Raw genomic sequence first — 24,189 nt, forward strand, 5'->3', positions numbered from 1 at the left:
CCTGCAGGCCAGGTTGGAAAGCCACCCTAGCAAACCTGGGTGAAGGAAGACTTCAGTGGTAGGGAATGCAGGGTGTTGTTTACCCTTCTGTGTGCATAAGTCATGGGTGCACAGTCACGCCCATAGGAACAGATTTCTACTAAGTCCTCAAAGAAGCACAAAGCAGGGGTAGAGAGCACCATTCAAATCCCACTAGGGACCACCGGAGCACGTTGCTGACACTCTCATGCCTCATCAGTCAAAGCATTTAGAATCTGGTGCATAATCTAGTCCTTGGCTTAAGTAAATTAATGTGGGCATTGGTGTATTAAGAAGTTCTCTTGCTGGTCTCAGGTGTGAGAACCCAAGGAACCTAGCTAGTGTTCAGGAGGTTATTATCCTGATTCATGTCAACCCTTGGCCCTTGGGTCTTGGTGGGCCACTTGGCCCACTCTGGACATGATGCTTCTGCCCCTGCAACAGTAGACAGGTACAGTTGTCCCCCTTTATCCACAGGGGATACATTCCAAGACCCCCAGTGGATGCCTGAAACCACGATTAGTAGTGAACCCTGTATATGCTGTGTTTTTTCCTATACGTATACACCTATGATGAAGTCTAATTTATAAATTATGCACAGTAAGAGGTCAACAATGATAATTAATGATAAATTAGAACAATTATAACAGAATACTGCAATAAAAGTTATGTCAGTGTGGTCTCTTTGGCATATCCAAATTGCCAGCATCACTACTCTCGTGCTTTGGGGCCGTTATTAAAATAAGAGCTACTTAAACACAAGCACTGCGAGACTCCTACAGTCAATAAGATGGCTGCCAAGTGACTAAATGACTAACAGGTGGGTAGCCTATACAGCGTGGATACACTGGACAAAGGGGTGATTCATGTCCCAGGCTGGACAGAGCAGGACAGTACAAGATTTCATCATGCTACTCAAAACAGCGTGCAACCTAAAACTTAAGAATAGTTCATTTCTGAAATTTTCTAATATTTTTGGACTGTGGTTACCTGCGGGTAACTGAAACTGAGGATAAGGGAGGACTGCTGTATATTGGCCATGCTTCTCCAGAGAAACAGAACCAATAGGAGATACAGATTTTATATATTTATATATGGAAATCCTGGTGGCGTAGTGGTTAAGTGCTGCGGCCGCTAACCAAGGGGCCGGCAGTTCCAATCTGCTAGGCGCTCCTTGGAAACTCTATGGGGCCGTTCTACTCTGTCCTATAGGGTCGCTATGAGTCGGAATCAACTCGACGGCACTGGGTTTCTGGGTTTTATATATATATATATATATATATATATATATATATATATATATATATATATATATATAAACTATGGAGCCCTGGTGGTGCAGTGGTTAATAGCTCAGCTGCTAATGAAAAGGTCGGTTATTTGAATCCACCAGCCCCTCCATGGAGACTCTCTGGGTTGTACTCTGTCCTATAGGGTCGCCATTAGTCAGAATCAGCTCAGCGGCAGTGGGTTTTGTAGTGGCCCCATGTGACAGAGTAGAACTTCCCCGTAGGGTTTTCTAGGCTGAAATCTTTACAGGAGCAGATCGCCAGGTCTTTCTCCCCTGGAGCCACTGGGTGGGCTTGAACCACCAACCTTTTGGTTAGCAGCTGAGTGCTTAACCATTGCGCTGTCAGGGCTCCTATACAGAGAGACAGAGAGATTGATTTGCTTTAAAGAGTTGGCTTACGAGATTGTGGGAGCTGTTAAGCCAGAAATCGGTAGATCAGGTGGCAGGCTGGAAGCTGGCAATCTTGAGTCCGAAATCCATAGGCCAAACAGACTGGAAACTCTGGCAAGATGTTTATGTTACAGTCTTGAGGCAGGATCCTCCTTTATTCAGGAAACCCGTTTTTGCTCTTAAAGCCTTCACCCGATTGGATGAGACTCATCTAGTTTGGAGAGTAGGCTATTTAATGTCATAGTCTAAAAAATTATGGAGGGTAATGTGTTTTGCTTAAGGTCATCTGATTATAAATGTTAATCATTTTTAAATCCCTTCCCAATGACATCTAGGCTAGTATTTGATCAAACAATTGGGTACCATAGCCTAGCCAAGTTGACCTATAGAATTAACTATCACACCAGAGGTACATCTCTGTGTGTTGTTAGCATCTCTGTAGACAGGCCACATATATAGTTCTTCAGCCACCCTTATAGCGAGGTCTGTCATGTCTTAGCAGACCTGTGTATTTTAGCACAGAAGTCAGAAGAGTTTCCAAATCCAAATTCTAGGCTGGTAAAACTTAACGAAGAAGATGGTTCCCAGTAAAGATACCAGCCAACGAACCAGTTGCCATCAAGTCAGTTCTGTCTTTCGGCAGTCCCCTGTGTGTCGGGGTAGAACTATGCTCTGTAGGGTTTTCAGTGGCTGGTTTTTCAGATATAGATCACCAGGCCTTTCTTCCAAGGTGCCTCTGGGTGGATTCGAGCCACCAACCTTTCAGTTAGTAGTAGCCCAGCGCTTAATCCTTTAAGCCACGAGAGACCCCTCCAGTCAAGATTGTTCATATTTATTGTGTTAACTATTTACCAAGCAGTGTTCTGAGGGCTTGCCCAGTAGAAACTCATTTAATCTTTAGAGTATTCTGCTAAGATAGTTACTAATTTAGATGAGGAAACTGAGGCCCAGAAGAGTTAAGAAACCTGCCCGAGGTCATAAAAAAGTGGCAAAGCTGGTATTTGAACCTGGGGATGTTGCTTCAGTTTGTGGTGTTAACCACTAGAATGAACTGCTAGCTACAGGATGCAGAGACTCCAGCAGGTGCAGCCCCGAAGCACAGCATTGCAGACTGCATCTCTGTGAAGTCTTGCTGGTCTTGATTGAGGAGCTTCCATGTGCTAAACCCTTGGACTCACAGTCTAAAGAAGGAGTCAGGCAGGCAACTGATGAGCGGCACCTGGTGAACAGTGCCTTTCTGGAAGTGTAAATAAGATGTGGAAGCAGCACAGAAGAGGGAATGAGGAACTCAGTGGAGAAGGAGGAAAGTGGGAGAAAATGCTGCCAGAGGGGATTACCTTCTGAGCTAGGTTTTGCAGAATGAGTAAGAGTTCACCAAATGCACTCAGGTAGGCATAACAGGCTGGAACAATAGCATGCAGAGGACAGAGGTATGAGACCAAAAACCAAGACCTGCTGCCACCGAGTCTATTCTGACTCATAGCGACCCAATAGGACAGAGTAGAACTGCCCCATAGGGTTTCCAAAGAGTGGCTGGTGGATTTGGACTGCCGACCTTTTGGTTAGCTGCTGAGCTCTTAACCAAGGTATGAGACAGCAGGGAATTTTTTTAAGGAGGAAGTACAAGTCCGTTAGCGTGGATGGGTGATGCAGCCCAAGGGGGGAGATCAGGAGTGTTCTAACGGGAGAGGCAGAAAGAGCCTGGTTTTCCATGCCCGAAACCTGACTTTCCTTGTAGGCAATTTATCATCATCTCAAAACAAGATCCAGAACCGCAAACCTTGATGCATTCAGTTGTAGTGTTCTTTTTCCTCTAGTTTTATTATTACAATTATGGACAGAAAAGACGACAAAAGTGAATAAGCTCCATAAATGATGTATATTGACATTGTGCTAAAAAGAATGTTGTTTTCTGATTCCCTCCATGCGCTTATTTCTCTGTTTTTTCATCAGCAGTTCCCCTTGGGGAACTGGTTATTCTCAGATACCAAGATAAGTACTTTTGAGGCTTTTTTTTTTTTTTTTTTAAGTGCCCTTTGATTGCATAAAAGCATTGCATAGAACTATTGCCAGGAGTATCTTTATAGCAGAAATGGAGGCTAAGGCAGATTATGTAATTGTGTCCTTAATGTGTTCTCTGAACCTAACACGCTGCTAGCATAAAAAAAAACCTAATCATCATAATGGCGTGAGTGTCTTTCTTGCTCACCAGCCTGTGGCACGATTGCGCTGGCGTTGTTTACTACAGAACAGAAATCGATGGTTTAAATGTGGTATGAGTGTGAACCAGCTCTGGCCACCCTGACTCTCCGCTCCACTCCAGCCGGCCTGTGCAGCCCCTTGCAGCTCCTCTACAGAGCGGGGCTCATGTGTACGCATGGTCTCGCCTGTGAATGTTTGGATGAGGGGAGGCAGCACTTCCCCTCCATGGAGGAAGCCTGGTTGCATTTTGCGAGGCGAGCAGAACACCATCTGGCAGAGGAGGTGACGGGAGAGTGCAAACACTGCTGTGAAGTCGATGAATGCTTAATGGCTACAGAATTTTTTTTTTTTAATTTGAACCTTTGTATTTAGTTTGTTTGTTTGTTCTTTTTTGTTTGTTTGTTTTTTAGAATAGTCCTTATCAGTGGCAGAAGATCCTTCTGTAGTATCTTTTCAGTGCTGCCGTACCGTGACAGTACCCAGGCCGGGTATGTATATACGTGCATGCTTTGTCGTTCTCTGGGTGAACTGATGTACGTGATGTGGCCACCCTCTCCACTTTCAAGAACACACCTTGCTTTGACGCTGCAAATTCAGTGTTCATAAATTTGAAAGAAAAAAAGTTCCACGTTCTTTTCAGCCAGAAAGCTCCCTTGTTGTTGGTGTGCATGCGCGCACGTGTGTGTGTGTGTGTGTGTGTGTCTCCACTCCATAGTGTCTTTTGTTTCTGAATGTGCATTTTGTCACCCGTTTCCAAATTGTGAAACAAAAGCAATATAGGTGTGCCACCTCCCTTATGGCCACTTTGACTTTTGGAGAAAGGTAGGTCAGAAAATGAATCGGACCAAGCCATGTGGCTACCCTACCTCCTTGCATCTTGGGCTTGGGGTTGAGAACCTGACCAGCAAGCTGGAGCTGCCACTGCTGGGCAAAATTTTAAAGCAAAGTGGTACCAGGACCAGATGTGTGTGATTAGTTACAGACCAGAAGGCCACACGCAACTCTGTAGTAAGCCCCCATTTCATTTCAAAAACAGTAGATAAGTGAGGGTCTGCCCTTGCACAGCCTCTTCTCCTCATCACCAGCCCTGAACCCTGTGCCAGTTTCATTATCTGAGTTTTGGCTCACTTGCCCTTTTTATGTTTTCCCTGTGTCCAATGCTTGTCCTCATGGCAACTTCAGGTGTGTCAGAGTAGATCTGTGCTCCATAGGGTTTTCATTGGCTGATTTTTTTTGGAAGTAGATCACCAGACCTTTCAGTTAGCAGCCAAGCATGTTAACTCTTTGCATCACCCAGGACAGTTCACCGTGTGGGATGTTGGTAGCATTGTAGGATGCTATCCCTGCCCTCTGCTCACTAAAAGCTAAATTGCCTTCTAGTCATTGTGTCAACCAAGGTACTACCCATATATTGCCACTGCCCTTTCAGAGGACAGTAGGGCCCAGTCCTGATTCATAATTTATTCATCTTTCACCATCTTCCATGAGTTGTATCCCTGTGGTTCCTACTCACCAACATCTTCCCTTTCCGTTTAGACCTGTCAGATTTTGGCCTGTTCAGTTCATCATGGTTCTTACCTGTATCCTAGATCATAAGCTCCATGGAACAGAAAGTAGTAGATGGAGTCCTGACTCAGTCATTTATTCAATGTGTGCCTTAAAGAGCAATAATAATCTTATTATTTATTGAGCACTTACTTCGTGCTGGTCCTTTTCATTATCTGCATCCTTAAAACAACCTTGCAAAGTAGGTGTGCTAGAAAAAGTAGCAGCAAGTCCTGCAGATCAAAGGTTTAAGGACCAGCTTGGGGTGGCTAGCTGGGAGGATTTCTTTACCTTATCAACCTTTCATGGTCCTGGGTCTGGCTGCCCTTGAGGAGTGGGCTTGTTTCCTGGGGAAACTAGCTGGTACCAGCTCACAGACCTGGTGCGTGAACCCATTTGGCCAAATAAACCAAACCCAAACCCACTGCCGTTGAGTCGGTTCTGACTCATAGCGACCCTATAGGACAGAGTAGAACTGCCCCATAGAGTTTCCAGGGAGTGCCTGGCAGATTTGAACTGCTGACCTTTTCCTTAGCAGCTGTAGCACTTAACCACTATGCCACCAGGGTTTCCCCCATTTGGCCAGTTAATTAATATAATTACAGATAATGTCCCAGGGCCAAGAATATTTGATTGAGAAGCCAACTCTTCAGACAGGGATTGGTTTGGACTATGGGATAGAAAGTGATACTGGTATAGAGTGAGCTTCTTGGATCAAGTAGACACATGAGACTACATGGGCAGCTGCTGTCTGGAGGGGAGATGAGAGGGCAGAGGGGGTCAGAAGCTGGCCGAATGGACACGAAAGTAGAGAGTGGAGAGAAGGAGTGTGCTGTCTCATTAGGGGGAGAGCAGCTAGAAGTATATAGCAATTTTTGTATGAGAGACTGACTTGATTTGTAAACTTTTGCTTAAAGCACAATAAAAATTAAAAAAAAAAAAAAAGAATATTTCGTTGTAACCAGCCAATAAGCACACCTCCAGCAGGATCTGAGTCATCAGTGGAAGGCTGCTTAACTAGAGCAGGAATCAGAACAAGCAGAATTAGCCAAGTGGGTATGCAAAGGCACCAGGAAAAATAGGCTCATGCTAAAGGAAGGGACACTTCTGAATTCATTCTATGAAGCTAACATAACCCTGATATGAAAACCAGGCAAAGACACCACAAACAAAAATTACGGACCAATATCTCTCATGAATATTGATGTAAAAATTCTCAACAAAATTCTAGCGAATAGAATTCAGCATCATATCAAAAAAATAATACACCACAACCAAGTGGGATTCATACCAGGTTGCAAGGATGATTCAACGTTAGAAAATCAATGAACATAATCCAGCACATAAATAAAATGAAAGAATCACATGATCATCTTAATCAACACAGAAAAGGCATTCAACAAAGTCCAACACCCATTCCTGATAAAAACTCTCAATAAAATAGGCATAGAAGGGAAATTCCTCAACACAATAAAGGGCATCTATACAAAACCAACAGCCAACATTATTCTTAAAGGAGAGAGATTGAAAACATTCCCCTTGATAACAGGAACAAGGTAAGGATGCCCTTTATCACTACTCCTATTTAACATTGTGCTGGAAGTCCTAGCTAGAGCAATAAGGCAAGAAAACAAACACACACACATCCAAATTGGTGATGAAGAAGTAAAACTGTCTCTGTTTGTGCTACTGTACATAGAAAACCCCAAAGACTCCATGAGAAAACTACTGGAACTAATAAAAGGACTCAGCAGAGTAACAGGATATAAGATAAACATACAAAAATCAGTTGACTTCCTATACACCAGTAAAGCGCAGGAAACCCTGGCGGCATAGTGGTTAAGTGCTATGGCTGCTAACAAAAAGGTTGGCAGTTGGTATCCACCAGGTGCTCCTTGGAAACTCTATGGGGCAGTTCTACTCTGTCCTATAGGGTCCCTATGAGTCAAAATTGACGGCAATGGGTTTTTTTTTAATAAAAAGAACAATGAAAAAGAAATCAGGAAAGCAATATCATTTGTAATAGCCCCTAAAAAAAAAAAAAATACTTCAGAATAAATCTAACCAGGATGTAAAAGACCTATACAAAGAAAATTACTTTTTTTTTCACTGCAAGAAACCAAAAGAGACCTACATAAATGGAAAAACATACCATGCTCATGTATGGGTAGACTTAACATTGTGAAAATGTCAATTTTACCCAAAGCAATCTACAAATACAATGCAATCCTGACCTAAATACCAACAGCATTCTTTAACAAGATGCAAAAACTAAACATTAAGTTTATATGGAAAGGGAAGAGGCCCCAGATAAGTAAAGCAGTATTGAAGAAGAAAAATAAAGTAGGAGGACTCGCACTACCTGACCTCAGAACCTACTATACAGCTATGGTAGTCAAAACAGCCTGGTACTGGTATAATGACAGATGCATTGACCAATGGAACGGAATTGAGAACCCAGATATAAATCCATCCACCTACAGTCACCTGATCTTTGACAAAGACCCAAAGTCCATCAGGTGGGGGAAAAGACAGTCTTTTTAAAAAACAGTGCTGGCAAAACTGGATGTACATGTGCAGAAAAAAGAAACAGGACCCATACCTCACATCATATACAAAAACTAATTCAAAATGGATCAAAGACCTAGATGTAAAACCAAAAGCTATAAAGAGCATAGAAGAAAAAATAAGGGCAATGTTAGAGACCCTAATATATGGCATTAGCAGGATACAAACCATAGCTAATAATATGCAAACTCACAGAAGAAGATAAGCCAGATAACTGGGATCTTCTAAAACTTAAACACTCATGCTCATCAAAAGACTTGACCAAAAGAGTAAAAAGAGATCCTACAAAGATTCTGTATCTGTCATTATACCAACACCAGGCAGTTTTGACTACTGTAGCTGTATAGTATGTTCTGAGCCAAATTTTTGGCTATGACATATCAGACAAAAATCTGTAAAATCTACAGGAGAATCCAACACCTCTACCACAAAAAAAGACAATCCAATTTAAAAATGGGCAAAAAATATGAACAGACATGTCACCAAAGAAGACATTCAGGCAGCTAACAGACACATTAGGTAATGCTCGCGATCACTAGCCATTGGAGAAATGCAAATCAGAACTACAATGAGATACTATTTCACCCCTACATTACTGGCAAAAAAACAGAAAATAACAAATGTTGGAGAGGCTGCAGGGAGATTGGAATTCTTATGCACTGCTGGTGGGAATGCAAAATGATACAACCATTTAGAAAATGATACAGCTGTTCCTTAAAAAGCTACAAATAGAAATACCATATGATCTAGCAGTCACACTCCTAGGAATATATCCTAGAGAAATAAGAGCCATCACTCAAATAGACATATGCATACCCATGTTTACTGCATTATTGTTCACAATAGTAAAAAGATGGAAACAACCTAGGTGCCCATCAACAGATGAATGGATAAACTATGGAACATACACGCAATGGAATACTACTCAACAATAAAGAACAATGATGAATCTGTGAAGCCTCTCACAACATGAATGAATCTGGAGGGCAGTGTACTGAGTGCAATAAATCAATCACAAGAGGACAAATATTGTATGAGACCACAACTATAAAAACCCATAAAAAGATTTACACACAAAAAGAAACAATCTCTGATGGTTATGAGGGAAGGGAGAAGTGGGGAGGGAAAAACACTAACTAGACAATAGATAAGTGGTAACTTTGGTGGAGGGTAAGACAGTATACAATACTGGGGAAGCCTCCAGCACAACTTGTACTACCAAGGTCATGGAAGCTCCATAGGCATATCCAGATTCCCTGAGGGACCAAATTACTGGGCTTAGGGCTGTGGGGACCGTGGTTTCAGGGGACATCTAGCTCAACTGGTATAACATAGTTTATAGAGAAAATGTTCTACATTCTACTTTGGTGAGTTGCGTCTGGGGTCTTAAAAGCTTATGAGCGGCCATCTAAGGTACTGCATTGGTCTCACCCCATCTGGAGCAAGTGAGAATGAACAAAACCAAGAACACAAGGGAAAGATTAGTCCAAAGGACTAATGGACCACAAGTACCACACCCTCCACCAGACTGAGTCCAGCACAAGTAGATGGTACCTGGCTACCACCATCGACTGCTCTGACAGGGATCACAATAGAAGGTCCTGGACAGAGCTGGAGAAAAATGTAGACAAAAATTCTAACTCAGGAAAAAAAAAAAAAGACCAAGTTTACTGGTCTGACAGAGACTGGAGAAAACCCGAGAGTATGGTTCCCAGACACCCTTTTAGCTTAGTAATAAAGTCACTCTGAGGTTCACCCGTCAGCCAAAGATTAGATAGGCCCATGAAACAGAACGAGACTAAAGGGGCACAACAACCCAGGGGTAAGGATGAGAAGACAGGTGAGGACAAGAAAACTGGTAATGGGGAACCTAAGGTCGAGAAGGGGAGAGTGTTGACATGTCGCGGGATTGACAACCAATGTCACAAAACAGTATGTATTATTAATTATTTTATGAGAAGCTAGTTTTCTCTGTAAACCTTCATCTAAAGTACAATAAAAAAAAATTTTTTTTAATGCAAATCCAGAAAAAAAAAAGTAGGCTGATGCCTTAACTTCTTGAGAGGGTTGGTTTTATTAGTGAGACTGAACAATTCATTTTGTTTGCCAGGACGTCTTCTCTCCTGGACAAGGCTCAGGTGGGCACTGCCCATGTTTGCCTCTTTTTTTGGACTTCCCTTGCTCACCAGCACCCTTTCTTATTGATGTATTCTTTACTTAGACACGTTCCGTTTATTCTTCTGAGTGTTTACTATGTGACTAGATATTAGGAATGGAGGTGGTGAAATTGGAGCTGGTTCCTGCCTTCCTGGAACTTAACTAGCCAGAGAGGAACGACATTAAAATTACCTCTATGATTAAATACAATTTTTAACAAAGATATTCAGGCAGGTTTGTCAAGGTTTCCTGACCTAGGTCTCATTCTGTTTCTTTAAGAGAGTTTGGCTTTTCCATGCTTTAATCTCATTTCCAAGTTTTGGGGTCCCTTCACTATGGTACCAAGTACTTATCTCCATTTATAGATAAGACCACTGATGCTCAAGAACTGAGGTCTCAAACATCAACTTTGTACCAGAGCAGGAATTTGAGTCCAAGACGGCGCACCCGTCTGTTTTTCCGTGGCCCACAGTGGCAGACAGGCGAGGCAAGTTCTGTATTCACTGAAACCCTTCTGTGAAATGGAGCTTTTATGATCTCCACCTCACAGAGGTTAACAGGATTCCAGGAGTGACTATGTACAAGGTTCCCAGTGAAGGACCTGGCTCCTGGACAGGTTGGTGGGCTCACTCCTAAAGGACCCTGTGTATCTTACAGAAAAAGACAGGTGGGGTCAGCGTGGAGAACTTCAGGGACATACAGATTTCTGCTTAGGCAAATCATTTACCTTCTGTGAGCCTCCGTTTCCTCCTCTGTAGAATGGGGATGCTAAGTTACTACCTTGCACAGTGAATTTGGAAATTACAGCATTTTTTGCAAAGCCAGTTGTTTTTGCTCTTAGGTTCCATCGAGTTGGTTTCAATTTATAGCAACCCTGTGTACCTCAGAACGAAACACTGCCTGATCCCACACCATGCGCACAATTGTCATGCTTGAGCCCATTGTTGCAGCCACTGTGTCAGTCCATCTCATTGAGCATCTTCCTCTTTCCTGCTAACCCTCTACTTTACCAAGCATGAGGGACTGATCCCTCTTGACAACATATCCAAAGTATGTAGGACGCAACCTCATCATCCTTGCTTCTGAGGAGCATTCTGGTTGTATTTCTTCCAAGACAGATCTGTTCGTTCTTTTGGCGGTCATGGTATAGTCAATATTCTCTGCCAACACCATAATTCAAAGGCGTCAGCTCTTCTTCAGTCTTCCTTATTCATTGTCCAGCTTTGGCACGCATATGATGCAATTGAAAATACCACGGCTTGGGTCAGGCGCACCTTAGTCTCCAAGGTGTCATCTTTGCTTTTCGACACTTTAAAGAGGTCCTCTGTAGCAGATTTGCCCAATGCAATGCGTCTTTTGATTTCCTAACTACTGCTTCCATGGGTATTGATTGTGGATCCAAGTGAAATGAAATCTTTGACAACTTCAGTCAAAGCCAGTAGGGATCCAAAAAGTTAAATTACCCAGGACAAGATCACCAAAACCATCTACATTCAGCATCCTTACAGATCTCTGTGGCTCTCTTGTATTTTTAAACACCTCAGAGAAATTCTAGCTGGAAGCTAGCTGGTGCTAGGGTCCTGGTTAATGTCTATCAGTTCCTGGGTCTCCTTCCCCACTGCTGTGAAGGCCTCATGGTGTCAGGGTCATCTCATAGGATCCTCAGTACACTCAGCTATTCTGTCTGTTGGCCCTGAATGGAAAGAAAGAAAACGAGTGTGTGGGGCTACAGGACAGAACCTTTTACAGCTGAAAGGTATTTTAGAGAGGAACGAGTTCAAACCCACTGAAACCCAAACCAAACCCAACCCATTGCCGTCAAGTCAGTGCTGACTCATAGCGACCCTGTAGGGCAGAGTAGAGCTGCCCCATAGGATTTCCAAGGCCATAATCTTTACGGAAGCAGACTGTCACATCTTTCTCCCACGGGAGCCACTGGTGAGCTCAGACCACTGACCTTTCAGTTAACAGCTGAGCGCTTCATCACTGTGCCACCAGGGCTCTTACTCAGACCCACTACTCCTCTAAATTTTATAGATGAGGAAACCAAGGTGCAGAAAGGTTAATTTTCTATAAAAATAACAGTTGGCTTCTTTGTTAGACTTAACAGAAGAAAGAACGTGCCCATTTCTACAGCAGATTCTACTGCAGTCCTCACATAGGAAACTGGGAATGCATTTCAGAGCGTCGTAATTTAGCAGCAGGATTAAGAAGCATTCTCCTTTATTTTAATTTTTTAATAAGCAGACATCCTATTTATGAATAATTTGTATCTACCATAGTTAGGAATTTTGTTTTTACTAACTATATAAAAACATTTATTCTAATAAGTTATGTACATACATATATTGAGCTACTTTAATTCATGTACGTATTAACTAATACCTTTCCACTGTAGAAGATTCCTTTTAAGCTGAAACTGTTCCTGGGACTAATCCAAACCAGACCCATTGCTGTGTCGAGTTGATTCCAACTCCCAGTGACCCTACAGGACAGAGTAGAGTTGCCCCATGGGGTTTCCAAGGCTGTAAATCTTTATGGAAGCAGACTGCCACATATTTCTCCTGCAGAGCAGCTGGTGGGTTGGAACCGCCAAACTTTTGGTTAGCAGCCCAGCGCTTAATCACGGTGCCACCAGGGCTCATTTATCTGAGACTAAGACTTAGATGGTAGAATTTCAGGGATGGGAGGACTTTAGAGATCATGTGGTGTAACCTTCCTGCTTCACAAAGAAGACACAGGGAGGTGAAGCCTTCCACCTTTACACATGACGCCAGCAGAGTCAGCGCTAGAACTGGCTCTCCCGGCCACTCCTGCTTCTGGCTTCATGTTTCCGACTCCAGTGTTTCCATTGCACTTATGCATGCGGATTAGTCCACATGTGCCTGTTTATTCAGAACAAGCACAGCTTCCCCTGAAGGGGATAGTGTACAGCTTCAACTTTATCACAAGAAAGCTCTAAAAACAGGAAACACAAAAGTTCATCCAGCATGTACTTGAACCTCCTTTGCATGGGAAGCATCTATCAGGATGGCCTTATCTTTCCGTTTTTTGTTTTCTGGCTTCTCATTCTGCGCTGGTGCTTCCCAAGTCCGGTGCTCACGTCTTGGCTTGGTCTGCTTTCTACCCTGACCCTGATGTTTTGCTCTTTGTTTTGCAGTGAAGCTGAACACTTACTTTGACTCTTGACATCACTTGTCGAAAGTAGATCAATCTTGGGAGAGGTTTTACCATCTGTACTGGGTTGAATAGTGTCCCCCCAAAATCTGTTTCCTTCCTGGAACCTCAGAATGTGACCTTATTTGAAAATAGGGTCATTTCAGTTGTAATTATTTAAGGCGGGGTGAACCCTAATCCAATGTGATGGTGTCCTTGTGAGAAGAGAGAGACATAGGGAGAAGGCCACGGAGGCAGAGGTTGGAGTGATGTGTCTGTAAGCCAAGGACTGGCAGTAACACCAGAAGCTAAGAGAAGGGCACAAAACAGATTCTCCACTAGAGCCTTCAGAGCAAACATAGCCCTGCTGATTACCTTGATTTTTTGGACTTCTGGCCTCCAGAACTGTGAGATAATAAACTCCTGTTGTTTTAAGGCCCCCAGTTTGTGCTAATTTGTTACAGAAGCCCTAGAAAACCAGAACACCATGCACTCATGCATTATCTGGGTATTCAGTCATTTGTTCGGCCCCAGGGAGTACAAGGCTTGATGGACGTGGAGAGGTTTGAGTTTAAAACTCTGCTCTGCAGGAGCTTCACATTGAGTGATAAAGCCCAACACGTGAACAATCAATCCAAGACAACTGGGGAGGTCCCAGGGAGGCATTGGAGAGTGCTTCACCCCCAAATCCTTATCAATGCCCACATTTAAAATAAATCTACATCTTAAGTAAAAACAAAGTGTTTGCTATGTAAAGTTTCTTTATGCCCATCCATCCTGTCCCTGCACTCCTATGTAGAAATTCAAGTGCTGCCACTGCACGGTGTAATCCATTTGTTCACTCAGCAAAATGTGTTGAGTACCTGTGATATGCCAGGCACTGGTCTAGGCGGTGCAGATGCCGTGATGAACAAGAAAGCGCCTCTTCCGTCACAGAGCTTACCTTCTGACAGCAGGGGACAGAAATAAGCTAGTAAACAAGTAAATCATCAGACAAAATAGCAAACGATAGGATGTGTGCCCTAAGCGACGTGTGGCTGGAGCCCAGGGGAAGAAACTCAGAGAATTCAGACAGAGCGGTTGGGGGTGCTCCCCAGGGCAGATGGCTGAAACTGAGCCACTGTGCGGAGACTGCTGCTGGTTATTTTGAATGTGGATCGTGTACCTCCTGAAAAGGGGTGCCTCCTTTTGTGATGATACACCCCTCATGAATTCACGGGGGGCCTCCACAGTACCTGGCATATTGAGAGGATTTGATAAAGCACCATTCAAGCTGCAATCCCATTGATGGAGCGACGGACTCTGCAGCGCCCAGTCCTAGTGACGACAGAAGGCAGGTGAGGACCAAAAGACAAAAAAAGAAGCTATGTGGGAAGACGAAGCCCTGGGATGTTTGTTGACTACATGGCCACAGCCCCATCACTCAGCCTTCCTGGATCTCAGTTCTATCATCTGTAAAATGGGGAGGTTTTCAAAGAATTATCACTACAACTTGAACAAATAGAAAGAGAGCAACAAAGGAAACCCATAGGCACCAGAAGAAAACAAATAATAAAAATTAGAGCTAAACTAAATGAAATAGAAAACAGAAAAACAATTGAAAGAATTAACAAGACCAAAAGCTGGCTTTTTGAAAAAATTAACAAAATTGATAAACCACTGGCCAAACTGACGAAAGACAGGAGAGGAAGCAAATAACCCGAATAAGAAATGAGAGGGGCGATATTACAACAGACCCAACTGAAATTAAAAGAATCATATCAGATTACTATGAAAAACTATACTCAAACAAATTTGAAAACCTAGAAGAAATGCATGAATTTCTAGAAAGACACTACCTACCTAAACTAACACAAACAGAGGTAGAACAACTAAATAGACCCATAACAAAAGAAGAGATTGAAAAGGTAATCAAAAAACTCCCCACCAAAAAAAGCCCTGGTCCGGACAGCTTCACTGCAGATTTCTACCAAACATTCAGAGAAGAGTTTACACCACTACTACTAAAGGTGTTTCAGAGCATAGAAAAGGATGGAATACTACCAAACTCATTCTATGAAGCCACCATATCCCTGATACCAAAACCAGGTGAAGATACCACAAGAAAAGAAAATTGTAGACCTATATCCCTCATGAATGTAGATGCAGAAATCCTCAACAAAATTCTAGCCAATAGAATTCAACAACATATCAAAAAAATAATTCACCATGACCAAGTGGGATTCATACCGGGTATGCAGGGATGGTTCAACATTAGAAAAACAATATAATTCACCACATAAATAAAACAAAAGACAAGAATCACATGATTTTATCGATTGATACAGAAAAGGCATTTGACAAAGTTCAACACTCATTCATGATAAAAACTCTCAGCAAAATAGGAGTAGAAGGAAAATTTCTCAACATAATAAAGGGCATTTATACAAAGCCAACAGCCAACATCACCCTAAATGGAGAATGCCTGAAAACATTCCCACTGAGATCAGGAACCAGACAAGGATGCCCTTTATCACCACTTTTATTCAACATTGTACTTGAAGCCCTAGCCAGAGCAATTAGGCTACATAAAGAAATAAAGGGCATCCAGATTGGCAAGGAAGAAGTAAAAGTATCTCTATTTGCAGATGACATGATCTTATACACAGAAAACCCTAAGGAGTCCTCCAGAAAACTACTGAAACTAACAGAAGAGTTCAGCAGAGAATCGGGATACAAGATAAATGTACAAAAATCAGTTGGATTCCTCTACACCAACAAAAAGAACATCGAAGAGGAAGTCACCAAATCAATGCCATTTACAGTAGCCCCCAAGAAGATAAAATACTTAGGAATAAATCTTACCAGAGATGTAAAAGACTTATACAAAGTACACTTCTGCAAGAAACCAAAAGAGACTTACATAAGTGGGAGAACATACCTTGCTCGTGGATTGGAAGACTTAACATTATAAAAATGTCTATTCTACCAAAAGTACGTTTAATGTACTTCCGATCCAAATCCCAATGACATTCTTTAATGAGATGGAGAAACGAATCACCAACTTCATATGGAAGGGAAAGAGGCCCCGGATAAATAAGGCATTACTGAAAAAGAAGAACAAAGTGGGAGGCCTTACTTTACCTGATTTTAGAACCTATTATACCACCACAGTAGTCAAAACAGCCTGGTACTGGTACAACAACAGATACGTGGACCAATGGAACAGAAATGAGAATCCAGACATAAATCCATCCACATATGAGCAGTTGATGTTTGACAAAGGCCCCAAAACAGTTAAATGGGGAAAAGACAGTCTTTTTAACAAATGGTGCTGGCATAACTAGATATCTATCTGCAAAAAAATGAAACAAGACCCATACCTCACCATGCACAAAAACTAACTCAAAATGGATCAAAGACCTAAATATAAAATATAAAACAATAAAGATCATGGGAGAAAAAATAGGGACGTTAGGAGCCCTAATACATGGCATAAACAGTATACAAAACATAAAGAATGTAGAAGAAAAACTAGATAACAAAAACAGGGAGCTCCTAAAAATCAAACACCTATGCTCATCCAAAGACTTCACCAAAAGAGTAAAAAGACAACCTACAGACTGGGAAAAAGTTTTTAGCTATGACATTTCCGATGAGCGCCTGATCTCTAAAATCTACATGATACTGCAAAAACTCAACTGCAAAAAGACAAATAACCCAATTAAAAAATGGGCAAACGATATGAATAGACACTTCACTAAAGAAAACATTCAGGTAGCTAACAGAAACATGAGGAAATGTTCGCTGTCATTAGCCATTAGAGAAATGCAGATCAAAACTACAATGAGATTTCATCTCACTCCAACAAGGCTGGCATTAATCCAAAAACCACAAAATAATAAATTTTGGAGAGGTTGTGGAGAGACTGGAACACTTCTACACTGCTGGTGAGAATGTCAAATGGTGCAACCACTTTGGAAATTGATTTGGTGCTTCCTTAAAAAGCTAGAAATAGAACTACCATACGATCCAGCAATCTCACTCCCCGGAATATATCCTAGATATAAGATGTAAGAGCCTTTACACAAACAGATATATGCATACCCTTGTTTATTGCAGCACTGTTTACAGTAGCAGAAAGATAGAAGCCCTTCAACGGATGAATGGATAAATAAATTATGGTATATTCACACAATGGAATACTACGCATCGATAAAGAACGGTGAGGAATCTGTGAAACATTTCATAACATGGAGGGACCTGGAAGGCATTGTGCTGAGTGGATTAGTCAGTTGCAAAAGGACGACTGTTGTATAAGACTGCTATTATGAGAACCTGAGAAGTAGTTTAAACTGAGAAGAAATTCTTTTGTGGTTATTCGAGGGGGGCGGGAGGGGCATTCACTAATTGGATAGTAGATAAGAACTACTTTAGGTGAAGGGGAAGACAGCACCCAATACAGGGGAGGTCAGCACAATTGGACTAAACCAAAAGCAAAGAAGTTTTCTGAATAAACTGAATGCCTCGAAGGCCAACGTAGCAGGGGCAGGGGTCTGGGGACCATGGTTTCAGGGGACATCTAAGTCAATTGGCAAATAAAATCTGTTAAGAAAACATTCTGCATCCCACTTTGAAGAGTGGTGTCTGGGGTCTTAAATGCTAGCAAGCAGCCCTCTAAGATGCATCAATTGGTCTCAACTCACCTGGATCAAAGGAGAATGAAGAACATCAAGGACACAAGGCGATTACGAGCCCAAGAGACAGAAAGGGCCACATGAACCAGCGACTACATCATCCTGAGACTGGAAGAACTAGATGGTGCCCGGCTACAACAGATGACTGCCCTGACAGGGAACACAACAGAGAACCCCTGAGGGAGCAGGAGAGCAGTGGGATGCAGACCCTAAATTCTTATAAGACCAGACTTAATGGTCTGACTGAGACTAGAAGGACCCCGGTGGTCATGGCCCCCAGACCTTCTGTTGGCCCAGGACAGGAACTATTTCCGAAGCCAACTCTTCAGACATGGATTGGACTGGACAATGGGTTGGAGAGGGATGCTGGTGAGGAGTGAGCTTCTTGGATCTGGTGGACACTTGAGACTATGTTGGCATCTCCTGTCTGGAGGGGAGATGAGAGGTTAGAGGGGGTTACAAGCTGGCGAAATGGACACGAAAAGAGAGTGGAGGGAGAGAGCGGGCTGTCTCATTAGGGGGGAGAGTAACTGGGAGTGTGTAGCAAGGTGTATATGGGTTTTTGTGTGAGAAATGGACTTGATTTGTAAACTTTCACTTAAAGCATAATAAAAAGTATTAGAAAAAAAGTTTTTTAAGTTAAAAAAAAAGGGGGGGAGGTTTGACTAGACACTCCAAAGGTCCTGTGAGCTCAAATAGTTTGTCCCATGTCCTCATCCGTGTCAACACCGCTTTGCTGATGTGGAAGCCACTGGTTTTGTCCAACAAGGAGTTTCTGAATGAGACACGCTGTTCACATTTCCCACCTATCAACGATCTCCTGCTTCTGGAGCTTCTAGAACTCATATTTGACTAATCTTCATCCAATTATTTAAAATTTGAGAATTTTAAAAAATGCAGATCTGGTGACTTTTGGAAATTTTACAGTAAGCTGATGATGTGATCATTCACAAAGTGGTTTCTGAAGCATCTGATTAACAACTGCCACAGACGGTACTTCCCTGCCTTGATTGGTAGATACAGATGTTTGAGAGATCCTGTTTCCTTTGTATTAACTGACAGCATGTTCAGCTGTTTATGTGGATATGATAAGTAGAGGTGGTAATAGAAACTGAAACCTAAGTAATACTTAGAGAATACCAGACGTATACATTCACTCATTTAATCTTCGCAATAACCTCCTGAGGGCAGAGAGAGTTTTAACAATTTTCTCAAATGGAAGAGGTGGGATTTGAACTAAGGCAGTCTGGTTCCAGACTCTGGTATTCGGCCTTCTGCTCTGGGCCAGCAGAACCTCTGAAGGCAGTCCTGGAAGCACACTAAGGTAAGCTTGAGAACCGCATGTATTTTCCTCAATGGTCACCCCTGGCGGGCTGAGCGCTGGCTCAGACCCATGATGCACACTGCTGATGGGTGTGCATCTGTGTAGCTTGAGGCCCGGGAATGGGGGCTTCCCTTTTTCCTGTCCCACTTGAGGGGTGCCTCCTGGGGACATGGCAGCCAGGGGTTGGTAGCTTTAGGCTCTGGAGGTTACTGGCTCCCCCTGCAGCCTTGGATCCCCTGAGGGGAAGCCTAGGCATCCCTGTGGTTATTTTTCCATCTGGGTAATTATCATCTCTGGAATAGAAAAGGTGTGTGGGGAGTGGGGAGGTGGTAAGATTGCTGGGTGTCAGCAGACCTCAGGTTACTGGTGTGTGACCCTGCTGTGCTGCTCACACCAGTCTCTGCAGCACCAGCCCAGTGCACCCAGGTCACCCCGTAAGTGCTACATCTGCCACCAGGAGCAATTGGCGAGGGTCTTCTTTCTGTCTTAATACTGTGCCTGAAAAATGCTTTTCTTTGAGAGAGCGTGTAAATCAGTCAAATTTTTAGAGGATTGTTATTCACGTTGCTAAACATGTCCTCGCTGCACAGAAGGATTGTGACAGGGCTTCTTAGAGAGCTTTCTTAGCACTCATGAAATATTGTTGGATATACAGAGTTTGCTTGCATACAACAGTTCAGGAAATCATCTTCTAGATAAAATGAGAGGTTTCCAATAGCCTCCCTTTTTTCTGTTCTTTTACTTTATGAATTCCAGATCTTGCCTGTAACAGATGAACCCGTAGTGGCTCTGATGAACAAAGGCTCCTGGAGTACAGGGTAGTGTCTTGTTCAGTGCCCTAAGTTACAGACAACAGAGTCCACTCAGGCTGCTGGGAACAGGAGTCAGGCAGAGGTTTTTAGATAGCTCACAGAACTGTCAGGAAGGAAGGAGAAACGACCATAGGCCCCCAGGAACAACACAGTGGGAGACAGCGCAGCCAGGAAAAATATATAGCCACACCTGGGGGCTTCTCCATGGAGACATTACCATTGATGCTGTCATTTGGGACCTGAGCTGCTAGGAGCTGGACACTAGGAATTCAACCCCTGTTGCTTCAAAAGGAACAGACCGCTCCACCCCATGCTTGCTGGAAGTTCTGATCTTCCTTGTGTGTTGCTCACTCTGCCTCCAGGTTTCTTGTGAGCATCTCATGCAGAGTGTCCACCTGGCAGAGCTCGGCTCACCCCTGGCAGCCTGGGAAATGTACTTTTTAGCCTTCTGGGTTTACATTTCAGGAAAGCAAGCCGCGGAGGGGCTGGCATGGGATTGTGAGCCAGTCTGCGGTCTCTGCCACAGTGATTCACTAACCCAAGAATGGCAAGGGCCTTTTGTGACAGTTGCAGCTGGCTGCTGCAGGCTTTACCCAAGCCCCATCCGAGCTCCCTGGCTTTCAGCAGACTGGCTGACCTAGTCTTCTATGTACTCAAGTTGTCAGAACATCTCCAAACCAGCGTCACGTGATCAAAATGTAACATACAGCCCTAGTTTGGGGAGACCAACACATGATTTTCCTTTCATATATACTGGCTTTGCTGAAAGCAAGGCGCCTATCGGGATTGACTCTAGCACAGAGGCTCAGTGCTGTGGGGGGTGCTGAGTATCATCCTCTCAAAGGAGCGCATCTTGGTGGCTGGGCTGCATCAAAGCCCCCTCTGTGGTCCTGCTCGCCACCTCCCACACACTCAGCTTATTCACACAACCTAGGCCTGTGGCCTGGCCCTACTGGAGCCCAGCACAGCCGTCTCTGATCAGGTGCACATGTTAGGAAGGTGGTGGGCTTTGTTGGCATGTTTAGATTGAAAACTGGCTATGGGCTTTGCTCACTCCCTTCAAATAACAACTGCTGAGCCCAGGATCCCCCTAATTGTTACCAAGATGGACCATACTTCTTAACATCAGGCCTATTGGCTGAGCACAAAGAGCAAAAAATACTGTGAGGACGTGTAAGTCCATCCTGGAAACAAGGGCATCCCCACTTCTCTTTGGGTCGTCCTTGGGCTGATTCAGAAAAGGATATTCAAATTGAATATGCACCAGGTAATGCAGCTCCAAATGAGTCCAATGATGGGGAGTATCTGCAGTCCAAATGACGGATTTTAGAGCTGAAGAGCGCTTGGAGCCTACCTAGTCCTATGGTTCTTAAAAAAACAAACAAACAAAAAAAGGATCTTAGGTGTTTTTTTTTTTTTTTTTAGCCCAAGAAACCTTTCTTCCAACACAAGTCTAGTTTACACAGCATTCCAGTAAATCAAACAGCTAACCACAGAGCTGTTCTGGAGAAGTGGGAGTAGGGACAAGAACCCTACTCCTCCCCCACCATCTCTCATGGCCCTATTAGGAAAACCATAGTTCTCATCCAGCTGCCATCGGTGCAGATGGACCCCAGAGGCCAAGAGGCAGGATGGTTCATAAGAAAGGGCTGGTTAGGCAGAACTCCCAGTGATGGCAAGTTAACTAACCTTGCTGACCCCAGTTTACTCATCTGTAAAGTTATAATCTCGACCTCAAAAGGTTGAGAGCAATAAATGAAATACTAGTTATAAAAGCTCTGAGTACCAGCCAGGCTGTGGTAGATACTCAATAAGTGTTATGTTTCATTTCCATTTTTCCCCAGTCATAGAGCTATTCCATTGCTCACTCTGTGTGTGTGTGTGCGCGCGCGTGCACTTTAAGTGAAAGTTCATAGCTCAAGTTAGTTTTTCATGTAAAAATTTATACACATATTGTTATGTGACCCTAGTTGCCCTCCCTATAATGTGACAGCACGCTCCTCCTTTCCATCCCAGATTTCCCATGTCCATTCATTCAGCTCCTATCCCTTTTTGTCTTCTCATCTCGCCTCTAGACAGTAGTTCCCCATTTAGTCTCACGTATCTACTTGAGCTAAGAAGCACACTCCTCATGCCTATCGTTTTATGTCTTATACTCCAGTCTAATCTTTGAAGAGGTGGCTTCGGGAATGGTTTCAGTTCTGGACTAACAGAGAGTCCAGGGGCCATATCTTCCAGGGTCCCTCTAGTCTCAATCAGGCCATTAAGTCTGGTCTTTTTACTAGAATTTGAGGTCTGCACCACACCTTCACCTGCTCCGTCAGGGACTCTCGGTTGTGTTCCCTGTCAGGGCAGTCATTGGTGGTAGCCAGGCACCATCTAGTTCTTTTGGTCTCAGGCTGATGAAGTCTCTGGTTTATGTGGTCCTTTCTGTCTCTTGGGCTAATATTTTCCTTGTATCTGATGTTCTTCATTCTCCTGTGCTCCAGGGGGGTTGGGACAAATTGATGCATCTTAGATGGCTGCTTGCTAGCTTTTAAGACCCCAGACACCACACACCAAAGTGGGATGCAGAACATTTTCTTAATAAATTGTTATGCCAGCTGATGTAGATGTCCCCCGAAACCATGGTCCCCAGACCCCCACCCCTGCTACTCTGTCTCTTGAAGTATTTGGTTGTATTCAGGAAACTTCTTAGCTTTTGGTTTAGTCCAGTTGTGCTGACTTCCTCTGTATTGTGTGTTGTTCTTCCCTTCACCTAAGATAATTCTTGTCTACTATCTAGTTAGTGAATACCATTCTCCCTCCCTCCCCACCCTCGTAATCATCAAAGAATGTTTTCTTCTGTGTTTAAACCGTTTGAGTTATTATAATAGTAGTGTCATGCAACATTTGTCTTTTTGTGACTAATTTCACTCAGCATAATGCCTTCCCAATTCATCCCTGTTATGAGATGTTTCACGGATTCATCATGGTTCTTGATCGTTATGTAGTATTCCATTGTGTGAATATACCATAATTTGTTTATCCATTCATCCATTGATGGGCACCTAGGTTGTTTCCATCTTTTTGCTATTGCGAACACTGCTGCAGTGAACATGGGTGTGCATATATCTTTTCGTCTGAGGCCTCTTATTTCTCTAGGATGTATTCCAAGGAGTGGGATTGCTAGATCGTATGGTAGTTCTATTTCTAGCTTTTTAAGGAAGTGCCAAATCGATCTCCATCATGGTTGTACCACTTTACATTCTCACCAGCAGTGTATAAGTGTTCCAGTCTCTCCACAACCTCTCCAGCATTTATTATTTTGTGCTTTTTGTATTAATGCTAGCCTTGTTGGGGTGAGATTAGGTGCTGATTGGATTTGTCATAGCCAAAAAAAATTTTCCCACTGTGTAGGTTGTCATTTTACTCTTTTGATGAAGTCTTTTGATGAGCATAAGTGTTTGGTTTTTAGGAGCTCCCAGTTGTCTGATTTCTGTTCTGGTGTTTGTGCATTGTTACGTTTTATATTCTGTTTATGCCTCATATTAGGGCTCCTAGCATTGTCTCTATTTTTTCTTCCATGATCTTTATCGTTTTAGATTTTATATTTAGGTCTTTGATCCATTTTGAGTTAGTTTTTGTGCACGGTGTGAGATATGGGTCTTGTTTCATTTTTTGCAGGTGGATATCCAGTTATGTCAGCATCATTTGTTAAAGAGACTTGTCTTTTCCCCAGTTAATGGACTGTGGGCCTTTGTCAAGTATCAGCTGCTCGTAGGTAGATAAATTTACCTCTGAATTTTTAATTCTGCTCCATGGATCTATGTATCTGTTGTTGTACCAGTGCCAGGCTGTTTTGACTACCATGGCAGTATAATCTGTTCTAAATTCAGGTAGTATGAGGCCTCCCACTTTGTTCTTCTTCAGTAATACTTTACTTATCCGAGGCCTCTTCCCTTTCCATATAAAGTTGGTGGTTTGTTTCTCTATCTCATTAAAAAATGCCATTGGAATTTGGATGGGGATTGTATTGTATCTGTAGATTGCTTTGGGTAGAATGGTCAT

The 24,189-nt window shown here is 43.0% G+C and overlaps 1 protein-coding gene across 1 annotated transcript in view; it reads left to right on the forward strand.

The window, feature by feature from the left end:
* CABLES1 (Cdk5 and Abl enzyme substrate 1) overlaps positions 1-24,189 on the forward strand; it is a 152,057-nt gene that overhangs the window by 86,182 nt on the left and 41,686 nt on the right. Inside the window, exon 4 of the mRNA XM_049901310.1 lies at positions 4,312-4,389. Within this exon, the coding sequence (XP_049757267.1) occupies positions 4,312-4,389 (78 nt within the window). The remainder of the gene's footprint in view (positions 1-4,311; positions 4,390-24,189) is intronic.

The sequence above is a fragment of the Elephas maximus genome, chromosome 11 (assembly GCF_024166365.1).
Source record: "Elephas maximus indicus isolate mEleMax1 chromosome 11, mEleMax1 primary haplotype, whole genome shotgun sequence".
Classification (NCBI taxonomy): domain Eukaryota; kingdom Metazoa; phylum Chordata; class Mammalia; order Proboscidea; family Elephantidae; genus Elephas; species Elephas maximus.